Below are 14979 nucleotides of genomic sequence, written 5' to 3'. Positions count from 1 at the left end.
ATTTCATTCCTGTTTACCATTCCAAGCTCTACTTATCTCTGATAAATTTCTTTTTGCTGCGTTTGCTGGCTTGACATATATCTCCTCTGGCATGTGTTTGTGTGGTTCTATGAGCAGAGAGGACCCTTCTCCACATTTATGAAGCTGCAGCACACTTTAGGAATATAAGTGCAGGGTCTTGCAGGAAGAGGCATGACTTCTGGCACCTCATTGAAACAATGCCTTCCATGTAATTAATGCTCCAGAGTCTTGCTTTATTGCAATAGTCATTGACTGAGGACCTAAAATAAAGTGCTGCACAGTGCTATATTCATAGGTCTGTTGACACAGCAGTCTAGGATGTTGTCAAGAGAACCACCCCACATACAGGAGGCCAGTAGAACTATGGACTTTCCTGGCTTTGATAAGATGTTTACAGTTTATTATTGTTGTGGAATTAAAAGGACTTTGTGCTGGGAATTCTAGCTCTGCAGCTTTCAGAATGACATACATGAATTATATGAAGATAATCATTGCTTATTGTGTGTCTCTATTTTCTCATCACATTGACAGCACCTAAACCTACCAGGATCCCTCAGTATAATCTGATACCTCCATCAATAACATCTGTCTTCAGAGACGCCCAGAGTATCGGTACTCTTGCAAATGCACTGATACTAAAAAAACAATACCTTCAGGTTCAGTTCTTTCAGCTGTCAACTGGGTTCCCTGTCAACTGGGTTCCCTGCTGATAGCTGAAATGTAAACAAAAGAATGTAGGCAATTATAGGTTAAGGACTGGGCTGCCATTCCCACTTGTCATCCACCACTGTAAATCCGGACAGCGCGATAACTACCCGCATCCTCCTCCCCTCCCACTATGTGGGTGTCCCCGCTGTAGGCCCCACCTCCAGAACGGCCCTGCTCAGTTGGTGAGGCTTCGGTGTAGACTGTGTGGTGTCTGACCAGAGGGAGGGGCCCAAGCCGGAGAAGTACCGGCTGGTGATGTTGGGAGGAGGCGGGGTCGAGAAGTCCGCTCTCACAAAATAATTCATCCAGGTGAGACTGACATGGGACTGTACTGGAATGTGTGAGGAGGGGACCTGGAGGCCACACAGGGACAGGCTGCATGTGTTATGTTATGCTTTTGACAGCTTATAGGCCCTCCAGGGGGCCACACTGTTCTGCTTTTCTATATTGTGCAGGGGAGCTACATTCTGCTGCCTCCCTCCTTGATAGTATGCTGAACCAGGGATCTCACTGTGCTGCACTTATAATTCTGTGTTTTGGTCCCCTGCTACTTTCCTACATTGTATTCTGAGCATCCAGGGGCCACATTCTGCTGCTCTACTGTACTATGTTTTGTGGCCCAACACTGTGCTGCTCTTCTATGCATTGTCTGGGGGCCACACTGGCTGCTCTCAGTATATGGGGTGACACTAGGGTGGTGTAAGGGGCCCCAAAATTTCTGATGGCTGCCCTGCTCTCAACTTACTGTCACTTCTCCTTGTCCATTTAGTTTACTCCCCCCCCCCCCCCCCCCTTTCCCCTGCACATATTACAACCTCCAATCCACAGCTGTCAAACATTCCCCACTCTCCCATCAGCTATCACTACCATCTATCCTAGTTTAGTCACAGTTCTCCTTCCTTTGCTACCCCACTCTACAGCTTAAAGGTCACTTTCTGCCGCCTAGCAACTTTCCAATCTTCACACCCCCACAGCAGTCACATTAGCTTCCAGCCCTGTCTACCTATCCCATCCCTCAACCACTCATCCCGACCATCCTAACCCCCACCCCCCTCCCATCCGTTGCCTGATTTCCTAACCTCTTACCCACAGCTCCTATTCCACTTATCTTTCTAAGGCAATAGGTATCGGTAGTTGGTATCGGCGAGTACTTAACCACTTTGCAACCGCGCTATAGCCGAATGATGACTACAGCTCGTTTGTCCAGTTGGGGAGTGCGTCATATGACATCCTTCCGGAATGCACCCTCCCGTGCCCCCGGCGATCTCCGTGTCCTATGGACACAGCTGATCACGTGATGTGGTAAAAAGCCAATCACAGTGGCCTTTTACCATGTGATCAGCTGTGTCCAATGACACAGCAGATCATTGGTAAATGCAGTTGCCGGCTATCGACTGCACTTTCCTTAGCGCAAAAAATAAAACGCCCAGCGGTGAGTAAATACCACCAAAAGAAAGCTCTATTTGTGTGAAAAAAATGATAAAAATTTCATATGGGTACAGTATTGCATGACCGCGCAATTGTCATTCAAAGTGCGACAGCGCTGAAAATTGGCCTGGGCAGGAAGGGGGTATAAGTGCCCGGTAGGCAAATGGTTAAAAAAAAGTATCGGTACTCGTACTCGTGTTAAAAAGAAAAAAAATGGTATTGGTGCATCCCTAATAAATAAATATATAATCTGTAGATTATTTGTGTCAAGACTCTTCCTTCATTTGATTGAGTCTTAAAAATCTCTGTTTTGAACGTTACATGTCTATTCTTATGACAAATATTAGGCATGTGCCGACTTGACTGTATCGAAACATAAAACCATAAATTCTTCTGCAACTTTGTAGATTTTCTCTTTTGAAAATACATGTCGGGCAGCTCTGACATGAAGAAGCAAAATGAATCGATTGCCCTGTTTGGGGACTGTACAGGTAGCCTCTAATGTATACAAAAGCATGAGAATAGTTAAAATTCTGCTATAAAAGATTATATCATAAAAATCATGGATAAAACAAAAGTTGCACATTTATACATCAAGTTTGCATTCAATATTCTGTTTGGTGTAGTAAAAAAAAAAGGCCCCATCTATCTACAAATTTTAACTACAAACCTCCATATTCAGAGAAAAGAAATCTCAGACCAAATTGCAGAGAAATAATTGGTAGAGTAGAGAAATAATGTTTTATTTCCTTGCTTTGCAGGATGAGATGAGAAGGATGAGTTATTTTCGTTGCTATATTTGCAGTAAGATGAGCACTAAATCTCAATTAAACATCATCTTATAACTGTATAATCTATGTTGCTACAATTACCATAGTATTAGTATAGTATTACCATCGTTCACACTTATGAAGAGAGACCAGCAATTTTCTGCACTAGAAAAACACAGATCTCCGTAACGGTATACAGAAAAAAATAGTTTTCTATGTTCTGTGTTCACACTTAAAACATGTCTGCAATTGTCTGTTCCGCAACTCTTTCTATCTGCATTTCTATGCACTGCAACTCAGCCGCAGCGCATAGAAATGAATGCAGTGTCACACTGTGACATTTCACTAAATTTAAACGAACACTTATTACAAGGTAAAATGCAGTGTTTTACTGTGCAGGTAGTGTGAAATAGCCTTTAAAGTCATACTAAAGATTCTCTCTCTTGTTTGTTTAACCGCTTGCCGCCCTGGCACTGTGTATATACGTGTGCAGGGCGGCAGTGGAGCGCAAAACCACGTTTAAAAACGGGTTCCGCGCTCGCGACACTTTCGCCGGCAGGGGGCGCGCGCGCGCGCTCCCGCCGACCCGCGGGTGACACTATTTGATCCAGGAGGGATCAATCATTAGATTTCAGCCAGTGATTTCTGGCTGAAATCACATGATCGGTCCCTGTCCTATCCTGTCCTGTGTTGACATACACAGGGCAGGATATGATGTCATTCTTCTCTGCCTGGACACATTCCGTTCCAGACAGAGAAGAAGACATCCAAAAAGTGAGTACACAAGCACTACACTACAGTTAGAACACTCTAGGACACATTTAACCCCCTGATCGCCCCCCCCCCCTCCAGTTAACCCTTCACTGCCCTGTCACCAGTGTTACTGATCAGTGAAGCGATTTTTACTGATCAGTGTCGCTGGCGACTTCCGATAGAGTTAGCGCCCCTCCCAGATAGCGCCAGATTGCCCGCCAGTACACCAGTAATCCCGTTTAACCCCTTGATCGCCCCCCCCCTCCAGTTAACCCCTTCACTGCCCTGTCACCCAGTGTCACTGATCAGTGAACCAATTTTTACTGATCACTGTATCAGTGTCGCTGGCGACTTCCGATAGAGTTAGCGCCCCTCCCAGATAGCGCCAGTTTGCCCGCCAGTACACCAGTAATCCCGTTTAACCCCTTGATCGCCCCCCCCTCCAGTTAACCCCTTCACTGCCCTGTCACCCAGTGTCACTGATCAGTGAACCAATTTTTACAGATCACTGTATCAGTGTCGCTGGCGACTTCCGATAGAGTTAGCGCCCCTCCCAGATAGCGCCAGATTGCCCGCCAGTACACCAGTAATCCCGTTTAATCCCTTGATCGCCCCCCCCCCCCCCCCCAGTTAAACCCTTCACTGCCCTGTCACCCAGTGTCACTGATCAGTGAACCAATTTTTACTGATCACTGTATCAGTGTCGCTGGCGACTTCCGATAGAGTTAGCGCCCCTCCCAGATAGCGCCAGTTTGCCCGCCAGTACACCAGTAATCCCGTTTAACCCCTTGATCGCCCCCCCCCCCCCCCAGTTAACCCCTGCACTGCCCTGTCACCAGTGTCACTGATCAGTGAACCAATTTTTACTGATCACTGTATCAGTGTCGCTGGCGACTTCCGATAGAGTTAGCGCCCCTCCCAGATAGCGCCAGATTGCCCGCCAGTACACCAGTAATCCCGTTTAACCCCTTGATCACCCCCCCCCTCCAGTTAACCCCTTCACTGCCCTGTCACCAGTGTCATTGATTACAGTGAACAGATTTTTACTGATCACTGTATTAGTGTCACTGGTGACTTCCGATAGTGTTAGCGCCCCTCCTAGATAGCGCCAGTTTGCCCGCTAATGCATGGGATTTTTTTTACCAAAAACATGTAGCAGAATACATTTTGGCTTAAATTTATGACTAACTTTGAGTTTACGATATATTTTTTATAGCTGAAAGTAGAAAATATTGTTTTTTTTCAAAATTTTTGTGTTTTTTTTGTTTATAGCGCAAAAAATAAAAAGCGCACAGGTGATCAAATACCACCAAAAGAAAGCTCTATTTGTGTGAAAAAAAGGACGTAATTTTCGTTTGGGTGCAGCATTGCATGACCGCGCAATTATCATTTGAATTAGTGCAGCGCTGTATAGCAAAAAAAGGCATAAATTACAGCATCTATACGATAGTTTGTAGACGCTATAACTTTCACACAAAGCAATCAATATACACTTATTGGGATTTTTTTTACCAAAAACATGTAGCAGAATACATTTTGGCTTAAATTTATGACTAACTTTGAGTTTACGATATATTTTTTATAGCTGAAAGTAGAAAATATTGTTTTTTTTCAAAATTTTTGTGTTTTTTTTGTTTATAGCGCAAAAAATAAAAAGCGCACAGGTGATCAAATACCACCAAAAGAAAGCTCTATTTGTGTGAAAAAAAGGACGTAAATTTTGTTTGGGTATAGCATTGCATGACCGCGCAATTATCATTTGAATTAGTGCAGCGCCAAACAGCAAAAAAAGGCCTGGTCATTAAGGGGGGGTAAATCCTCTGGGGCTCAAGTGGTTAAAAAACAACAACAATTTTATACTTACCTGCTCTGTGCAGTGGTTTTGCATAGAGCAGGCCCTTTAGAGTGCTCCTGGCTCTTCCTCCTTGACCCCAATAGCAAGCCGCTTGCTAAAGGAGCTTTGGTGTGTGCTCACTCCTGAGCCCTATGCATTTAAGACTCATGGAGCGATGGCTTGGCCCTACATCCCCCCCCCTTTCTCCTCACTGGCTGTGATTGACAGCAGTGGAACCAATGGCTCCTGCTGCAACGTCTCAGCCAATGAGGGGAGGGAGACTCAAGGCTCTCATACAGATCGCTGGATCAACAGGGGGCTCAGGTGAGTATAGGGGGGGGCTGTGGGGGGAGCAGCACACAGAAGGTTTTTTTTTTTGCCTTTATGCATGGAATGCACGAAGGTAAAAAACCTTTAGCCTTTAGAACCATTTTAAGTTACTTGAACGTGCAGCCAGGTGTACCCCACTATATACGTTTTCCCTGGGACCATTAGGGGCATTGTATGGAGGCTTTGATTATGTATCCTTAGAAAAGTTCAGCCCAGCGGGTATATGTTATATATATTATTTAAATCCAAGGTCATTTACTCTCATGTCATATGAGTTCTTGCTTAAATATTAGGGTTTCCCACTATTCTTATGACAACCACTGGCCAGTGTTTTACATGTACAAACATGCAGCAAAAAGCAATGAAACATAAGGGGAGAAGCCCGAATACATCTGCGTGAACCGCTAGATGGTTTGACTCTCCAGTACCTAAAGATGATAGGCTGTATCTCTTGGCTTCAGTAAAATGATCTGCCTGTTGGAAGAACTGGTATTCCAGTGGATTGTCCCTTATCCTTCTAATTCTGGATAAGCGATATAATTAAGGGAGTATACAGTCAGGTCCATAAATATTGGGACATCGACACAATTCTAACATTTTTGGCTCTATACACTACCACAATGGATTGGAAATGAAACGAACAAGATGTGCTTTAACTGCAGACTGTCAGCTTTAATTTGAGGGTATTTACATCCAAATCAGGTGAACGGTGTAGGAATTACAACAGTTTGCATATGTGCCTCCCACTTGTAAAGGGACCAAAAGTAATGGGACAGAATTATAATGATAAATCAAACTTTCACTTCTTAATACTTGGTTGCAACTCCTTTGCAGTCAATTACAGCCTGAAGTCTGGAATGCATAGACATCACCAGACGCTGGGTTTCATCCCTGGTGATGCTCTGCCAGGCCTCTACTGCAACTGTCTTCAGTTCCTGTTTGTTCTTGGGGCATTTTTCCTTCAGTTTTGTCTTCAGCAAGTGAAATGCATGCTCAATGGGATTCAGGTCAGGTGATTGACTTGGCCATTGCAGAACATTCCACTTCTTTCCCTTAAAAAACTCTTTGGTTGCTTTTGCAGTATGCTTTGGGTCATTGTCCATCTGCACTGTGAAGCGGCGTCCAATGAGTTGTGAAGCATTTGGCTGAATATGAGCAGATAATATTGCCCGAAACATTTCAGAATTCATCCTGCTGCTTTTGTCAGCAGTCACATCATCAATAAATACAAGAGAACCAGTTCCATTGGCAGCCATACATGCCCACGCCATGACACTACCACCACCATGCTTCACTGATGAGGTGGTATGCTTAGGATCATGAGCAGTTCCTTTCCTTCTCCATACTCTTCTCTTCCCATCACTCTGGTACAAGTTGATCTCGGTCTCATCTGTCCATAGGATGTTGTTCCAGAACTGTGAAGGCTTTTTTAGATGTCGTTTGGCAAACTCTAATCTGGCCTTGTTGTTTTTGAGGCTCACCAATGGTTTACATCTTGTGGTGAACCCTCTGTATTCACTCTGGTGAAGTCTTCTCTTGATTGTTGACTTTGACACACATACACCTACCTCCTGGAGAGTGTTCTTGATCTGGCCAACTGTTGTGAAGGGTGTTTTCTTCACCAGGGAAAGAATTCTTCGGTCATCCACCACAGTTGTTTTCCGTGGTCTTCCGGGTCTTTTGGTGTTGCTGAGCTCACCGGTGCGTTCCTTCTTTTTAAGAATGTTCCAAACAGTTGTTTTGGCCACGCCTAATGTTTTTACTATCTCTCTGATGTGTTGGTTTTGTTTTTTCAGCCTAATGATGGCTTGCTTCACTGATAGTGACAGCTCTTTGGATCTCATCTTGAGAGTTGACAGCAACAGATTCCAAATGCAAATAGCACACTTGAAATGAACTCTGAACCTTTTATCTGCTCATTGTAATTGGGATAATGAGGGAATAACACACACCTGGCCATGGAACAGCTGAGAAGCCAATTGTCCCATTACTTTTGGTCCCTTAACAAGTGGGAGGCACATATGCAAACTGTTGTAATTCCTACACCGTTCACCTGATTTGGATGTAAATACCCTCAAATTAAAGCTGACAGTCTGCAATTAAAGCACATCTTGTTCGTTTCATTTCAAATCTATTGTGGTGGTGTATAGAGCCAAAAATGTTAGAATTGTGTTGATGTCCCAATATTTATGGACCTGATTGTATATGGTTTATTGGCTCCACAGAAGGATAGATCTCTTTACTTTCAATTAGTATTTGTCTGCACCGCACTTATTGCTTGTTTTATCATGTTGAATTTTTACAGGTAAAGTTTGCCAACACCACATTTAAGACAGACGTGTACCCCAAATCCCTCAATCCACAGTGGAACTCAGAATGGTTTAAATTTGAGGTGAGTTTTGCTTTCATAGGTCAGCATTTTTTTTCACTGGGAAAAAGGGAAGCATTAACACCTTATGTGCTTTTTCTTCTTCTTTGCAGGTAGATGATGAGGACTTGCAGGATGAGCCACTTCAGATCACAGTCCTGGACCACGATACATACAGTGCCAATGATGCCATTGGAAAAGTGTACATTGACATTGATCCTTTGCTATACACTGAGGCTGCCACCGTCATATCCGGATGGTTTCCCATTTATGACACCATACATGGTAAGAAGGGATAGCATGTTGTTTATAAATAGGCAAAACTGTGTAAATCAAATAGGTTTAGTTATTTACATAAAGTGGTTTTAAACCTCAGACATGAAATGTGAACAAAGCATATCCCTCTATAGTGTGTACTTGTCTCAATCCAGAGCACTAAATGTAATTTCTGCCTGTTGCCCCATCCCTCTGCTATCTACATGAGTCACTTCTGACAAGTTTTCAAGACACCAAGAGAAAAAAGGTCTCTGGCACACAGCCTGTGATTGCAGCCTTGGCTCTGTTCCTGTGTGCTGTGTGTGTGTTGGGGGGGGGGGGGGGTGTGTTGGGTGGGGGGGGGGGGTGACCCTCCAAGAGGGAGCTCCCTCCAGTATATCAGGAGCATTATACAGAAGACCAGGATCGATTGGCAAGAGCGACCATACTTGGAGTGGTGAGCAATATCATATCAGAGCCAGGTTATGTGTATATTGGGAGTTGATCCTGGGACTGTGATCGCTCATTGGAGCTTTTTACACCTGGCAAACTTTACCTGCTTGTGCGAAATAAATGGATGTGGATTCCACTACTTTATGCTTGCATTATGCCACTGAGCTCCAGCTTGCTGCTTAAACCCTATCCTGGTAGCTTAATCTGGTAACTGTGATGTCTCTCTGCCGTTATGTCCACCTTGGCCACTAAAATACTATCTGTTAATGCATCCTGATTGATTGCCTCTCTGTACATGTACAAGTTTGTGCTTTCAGCATGTTTCATGGACTTTAGATGCTTCCTTGATGGATGTCACAGACTTACTCAAAATATATGTCCAATAGATGTTAAAGCTTGCTTATACTCTCGGTCACAAAACTTAAAGGGGACCAGCATCATTATATACATCTCGGAACATATATATATATATATGTGACATAAGCTGATTTATTTGCCATGCACAATCCTTCCTGATTATCATAACATTGTTGCTAATTTTCATACAAGCTCTGATCGCTGCTTCATTAGCAATATGTCCATGTGTGGGTGGTTGGCATGCCTGTGAGCCTGGCTTGTGTTTTTAATGTACATGACAACGTCATTTGGTTTTAATTGTGTTGGGTGGAGAGATATAAGTAAATTGTGGGGTTTTTTTTTTATTTATATTTTCAATAAAGTTTGCTATTTTTTCAAGCCGCGGATTGGTTTTCTATTGGGACTCTTTAATGTGAACCTCTTGTTCACATTTTATTATTTTTGGTTTATATAGTGTCAACAGTTGGAGTAGCAATAGAGGGTTAGGAAGGTCCTGCTCTTTAGGGCTTACAATCTAAAAGAGATGGACAAGTGATACAAAAGATAACTGTGTGTGGATGAGTTGAGTTGTTACGTAGATGTGGGATAAGCTTCCTTGAAGAGATTCATTTTAAAGGCAGACAGATTAGGAGATGGTCAGAGAGATTGTTGTAGGGAGTTCCAGATGATGGGAGAGGCTCTGGAAAAGTCCTGCAGGTGAGATTGGAAACAGGTGACGAGGGAGCTAGAGAGCGTGCGTTTTTGGGAGAATCAAATAATATTCTGATTTTATTTCATTGGTTGAGTAGAAGTAAGTAGAGGGATTGGCAGAGAGGGATGTTGGACACTAAGTGGTTTGTAAGATGGATGAGTCTGGCAGGAGCAATCTTGATAGACTGAAGGGGTCATAGCCTGTGTAGAGAAAGGCCAGCGAGGAGTAGTTTCAGTAGTCATGGTGAGAGATTACATAGGAGTGAAGTAGTTTGGTGATGTCATCTGTTAAGAAGGGGCAAATTTTGAAAATGTTACTAAAGTGAAGACAATAAGAACAGGATTACACCTATAAACCATGTCATGAGAGGAGGGACTGACAGTTGTGCTATTGATCTGAATGGAAAAGTCTGGATAGGGTACACAGGGGGACGAAATATAATGGTGTCAGTTTTAGAAAGATTGGGTTTGAGAAAGTGGTGTGATGGCCATACTGATATATTGGTTAGTAAATTAGTGATGATTGAAGATACTGAAGGGGTGAGCTGAGTAGTAGAGAGAGATTTTGTTGTCAGCACAGAGATTGTATTAGAAGCCAAGTAAGAGTTGCAGATGGACAATGGAATGTGTCAGAAAACAGCCTTGGGGGGCCCCTATGGAGAGAGGAAGAAGAGAGGAGGATACAGAGTTGTGGGTGACAGATGAAGGTGCCGAGAAATAGGTAAAAGGGTAACCAGCAAAGAACAGTCTTAGGGGGGGGGGGGGCAAGGGAAAGGAGTATTTGAGGCAGAATAGGAGGGTCATCTACAAGTTAGGTTCATATATATTTGGACACAGGCACAATTTTCATACTTTTGGCTCTGTATGCCACCAGAATAAATTAAAACGAAACAATCCAAATGAATTTGAAGTGCAGACTTTCATCTTTAATTCAAGGGGTTGAACATAAATATCAAGTACAAGTTTTAGGAACTGCAACCATTTTTATACACAGTCCCTCCATTTTCAGGGGCTCAAATGTAATTGCACAAATGAATATAATCATAAATAAAATGTTCATTTTTAATATTTTGTTGAGAATCCTTTACTGGCAATGACTGCCTGAAGTCTAGAACCCATGAAACCCAAAGACTGGGTTTCCTCCTTTCTGATGCTTTGCCAGGCTCTAACTGCAGCTGTCTTCAGTTGTTCTTTGTGGGTCTTTCTGCCTTTAGTTTTGCCTTCAGCAAGTGAAATCCATGCTCAATTGGGTTGAGATCAGGTGATTGACTCGGCCATTGCAGAACATTCCACTTCTTTTCCTTCAAAAGCTCCTGGGTTGCTTTTGCAGTGTGTTTTGGATCATTGTCCATCTCTACTGGGAAGTGCCGACCAATCAACTTTGCTGCATTTGGCTGAATCTGGGCTGGCAATATGTCTAAACACTGCAGAATTCATCCGGCTGCTTCTGTCTTCTGTCACATCATCAATAAACACCAATGACCCAGTGCCACTGGAAGCCATGCATGCCCATGCCATCACACTGCCTCCACCATGTTTTACAGATGACGTTGTGTGCTTTGGATCATGAGCTGTTCCAAGCCTTCTCCACACTTTTTTTCTTCCCATCATTATGGTACAGATTAATCTTAGTTTCATCCGTCCAAATAATGCTTTTCCAGAACTGGTCTGGCTTTTTTTAGATTTTTTTTGGCAAAGTCTAATCTGGGTTTTCTATTCTTCAGGCTTATGAATGGTTTCACCTTGTGGTGAATCCTCTGTATTTGCTCTCTTGGAGTCTTCTCTTGATTGTAGACTTTGACAATGATACGCCCACCTCCTGGAGAGTGTCCTTCACTTGTCTGGATGTTGTGAATGGGTTTTTCTTTACCATAAAGAGGATCCTGCGATCATCTACCACTGTTGTGTTCCTTGAACGTCCATGCCTTTTTTATGTTGCTGAGCTCACCAGTGCATTATACTTTCCTCAGAATGTACCAAATCGTTGATTTGGCCATTCCTAATGTTGCTGCGATCTCTCTGATGGATTTGTTTAGTTTTTGAAGCAATGGCCTGTTTTCACTTGCATGTACAGCTCCTTTGAACGCATAATGTAGATTCACAGCAATAGACTCCAAATGCAAATACCCCATTTAGAATCAACTCCAGACCTTTTACCTTCTTAATTGATGAAGAAATAACGGAGTAGCCCACACCTGGCCATGAAACAGCTTTTGATTCAATTGTCCAATTACTTTTGGTCCCTTAAAAAGGTGGGGTGGCTGCTCTTAAGAGCTGTAATTTCTAAACCCTTCCTCCAATTTGGATGTACATACCCTCAAATTAAACCTGAGGGTGTGCACTTTCAGCCCATATCCATTGTATAACTATAGCTTGAATATGTTTTGGTAAATACCTGAAAAAACTAAAATTGTGCCTGTGTCCAAATATATATGGACCTAACTGTATATCAAAAGTATCCAAAAGGTCTAAGAGTTATGAGTACGGAGTAGATTTAGCAGTTATTAGGCTTTAGAAGGGAAGTTTCTGTGGAAAATTGTGGGCAAAAGGCAGACTCTAAGGAGTTGAGATTGTTGTTTTTAAGGATCTAGCAGATCAGACAGTTGTAGGCTAGGCATTCTAAGAGTTTGGTGTAAACAATGGCAAGAAGATAGATCTTAAGTTGTTCAGACTGGTGAGATTCAGTGAGGGCTTTTTAAGACGAACCTTCACTCGAGTGAAAGTATCACTTATCCTCCAGGACCCTGTCGCTAACATTTGAGTTTTTGCTTTTGAGTTAAGTTACTGTAGCTTCTGACTTTAAGTCCTTTAAAATGGGTAACGTTTCTCTTTAATTATGGGGGTGCATGTTTTAGAGGTGTTTGCAGAAACCAATAGAAAGGGAGAGATTGAAGATGTGGGTTAAAGTGTGTAGAATAGAGCATGAGGATGACTAAAGAAGTTGTGAGGAGATGGCATCCGGGAGGCAGGTGGTTATGTGTGCATCAGAAAAATGTTTAGCATCCTCAACTGTTGTAGTAGTGTCAAACAATGAAAGTATTGAATGTGTTGGTAGACATGGTATGTTAGATGAGATAGATGTTTGGAGAATAGAGATTCCATCAAGAATTGCTTCAATCTTGTTTTTGAAATAATTGGCAATGTCCAGGTCAGTGAAATAGTGAGTGGGGACAGCGAGTATAAAAATTAAAATTGACTGGATAGGAGGGTGTTGAAATAGGTCTGTTTGGCAGCATGATGGATGCGAGATTTGTATTGTACAAAGGATTTTTTTATATACAGTAAGGAACAGAAGTATTTGAACACCCTGCGATTTTTCAAGTTCTCCCACTTAGAAATCATGGTGGGGTCTAAGTTAGATTAATGAGTGGAGTAGCGGTGGACTTTTTAAAGGCACAGTAACAGGTCTTTGAGAGCCAGAATTCTTGCTGTTTCTTAGGTGTTCAAATACTTATGTTCAGCAGTGCAAGACAAATAAATTCTTTAAAAATCACACAATGTGATTTCCTGAATTTTTTTTTTATTCTGTCTCTCAGAGTGGGAATGCACCTACAATGTGAATTTCAGACCCAGATTATATCAACATCTCAGTGCCCATAAAGCTCAAAAAAGTTCTATAAAGTCCACAAAGACTTCTGTATGTAGTAATTCTATCACTAATCAGCTATTGCCAAAACCTTCACAGAATAAGCCCAAAACACTGGCCACCACCTCATGAAGCGAACACCCACCGGAAAATGTGCTACAATATGTGTAGCAACCTTAGCATGTCATCTCGGGTAAAGATCACATGCATCCATCCACAATACTCCCCCCTCCAGTACAGAGATGTAATCCAAGCTGCAGCAAAATAAAGCTCACACTGAAACTGACAGACACAATAATGGTGTAGAATTTATTGCACCATATGAATCACATACATAGCACGACGCATAAAAGGACTGGTACATAAATATAAAACTGCTGTAACTCACATAAACAGAAGCCGCCGACCAGGATCAGCGTGACATCAGCACAAAGTCTTTGTCGCAGCTCGTTTCAGCTAATAGGCAAATGTACAATCCAAAGGCATACTTTCCTGCTTTAAAAATGCCTGTGTGTATAAGTGGGTGCTACAGCGACCGTTGGCTGGAACTGAACAGAATCGGCAAGGGAGGATGTCACCAGCACACCGAGGATCACCAATATGGGTCCAAACGTTTTAATCAACAACCACATAGTTAGAGCAAGGCAACGTTTCAGAGTCTTGGCATGTGACATTCCTGATGAAGGGGTCCTGCGAGACTCCGAAACGTTGCCTTACTGTAACTATGTAATCGTTCATTAAACCTTTTGGACCCATGTTGGTGATCCTCAGTGTGCTGGTGACATCTTCCCTTGCTGATTCTGTTCAGCTAATAGTCTTCAGGGGACAATTCACCTTTAATGGAGAGAGGCCTGATTCTGTGCTCCCATCTGTTAGCTCTGTAGCAGGATGTTCCTAGCTACCACTGGAGGACGCTGTCTGTGGGTGGGAGGGCTGCTTTGCATTGGGTGGGAGAGCAAACTGAACCCCTCCGGATGTTCTCATTTGTTTTACTAGTTGTTTTACTGTTGTAATGTGCAGGCAGTAGGTAACAGAAGTCATTATGGAGTTTAGTTGATGTTTCCTTTCCTTCTTTGATGCAGGAATTCGGGGGGAGATCAGTGTCGTGGTGAAGGTCGATCTTTTTAATGATTTAAATCGTTTCCGACAATCTTCATGTGGTGTCAAGTTCTTCTGTAGTAAGTAACATGTGAAGTGGTTAGAGGTTGCACAGCTTTAATAAAGCACTCAAACCTACATATTTTATTAATGTGTTTTAGTCTGTGCATTGTAGCAAGAGTCGACTTTTTTATGCAAATAGCACTCACTAAAGTTCTTTAACCAGTTCTGGATACTGGATGTACTCTATCTGCCAAAAAAAAAAACTTCATCTAATTACACAGGGAGTTTTTAGTACAACCTGTTCTTCTGTCCTGCTGCGTCTCTC

The 14979-nt window shown here is 42.7% G+C and overlaps 1 protein-coding gene across 14 annotated transcripts in view; it reads left to right on the top strand.

Annotated features, from left to right (window-relative positions):
• The window catches only part of C2CD5 (C2 calcium dependent domain containing 5), a 117403-nt gene that overhangs the window by 9262 nt on the left and 93162 nt on the right, over positions 1-14979 (top strand). For all 14 annotated transcript variants that reach the window (XM_089689154.1, XM_089689152.1, XM_089689150.1 and 11 more), the window contains exons 3-5: positions 8150-8236; positions 8326-8497; positions 14636-14731. In XM_089689154.1, coding sequence (XP_089545280.1) covers positions 8150-8236; positions 8326-8497; positions 14636-14731 — 355 coding nt within the window. The remainder of the gene's footprint in view (positions 1-8149; positions 8237-8325; positions 8498-14635; positions 14732-14979) is intronic.

The sequence above is a fragment of the Staurois parvus genome, unplaced genomic scaffold (genome assembly GCF_062004578.1).
Source record: "Staurois parvus isolate SC_StPar_1 unplaced genomic scaffold, SC_StPar_1.0 ptg000469l, whole genome shotgun sequence".
In the NCBI taxonomy this organism is placed as follows: domain Eukaryota; kingdom Metazoa; phylum Chordata; class Amphibia; order Anura; family Ranidae; genus Staurois; species Staurois parvus.
This window is presented reverse-complemented; position numbering and strand designations above follow the sequence as displayed.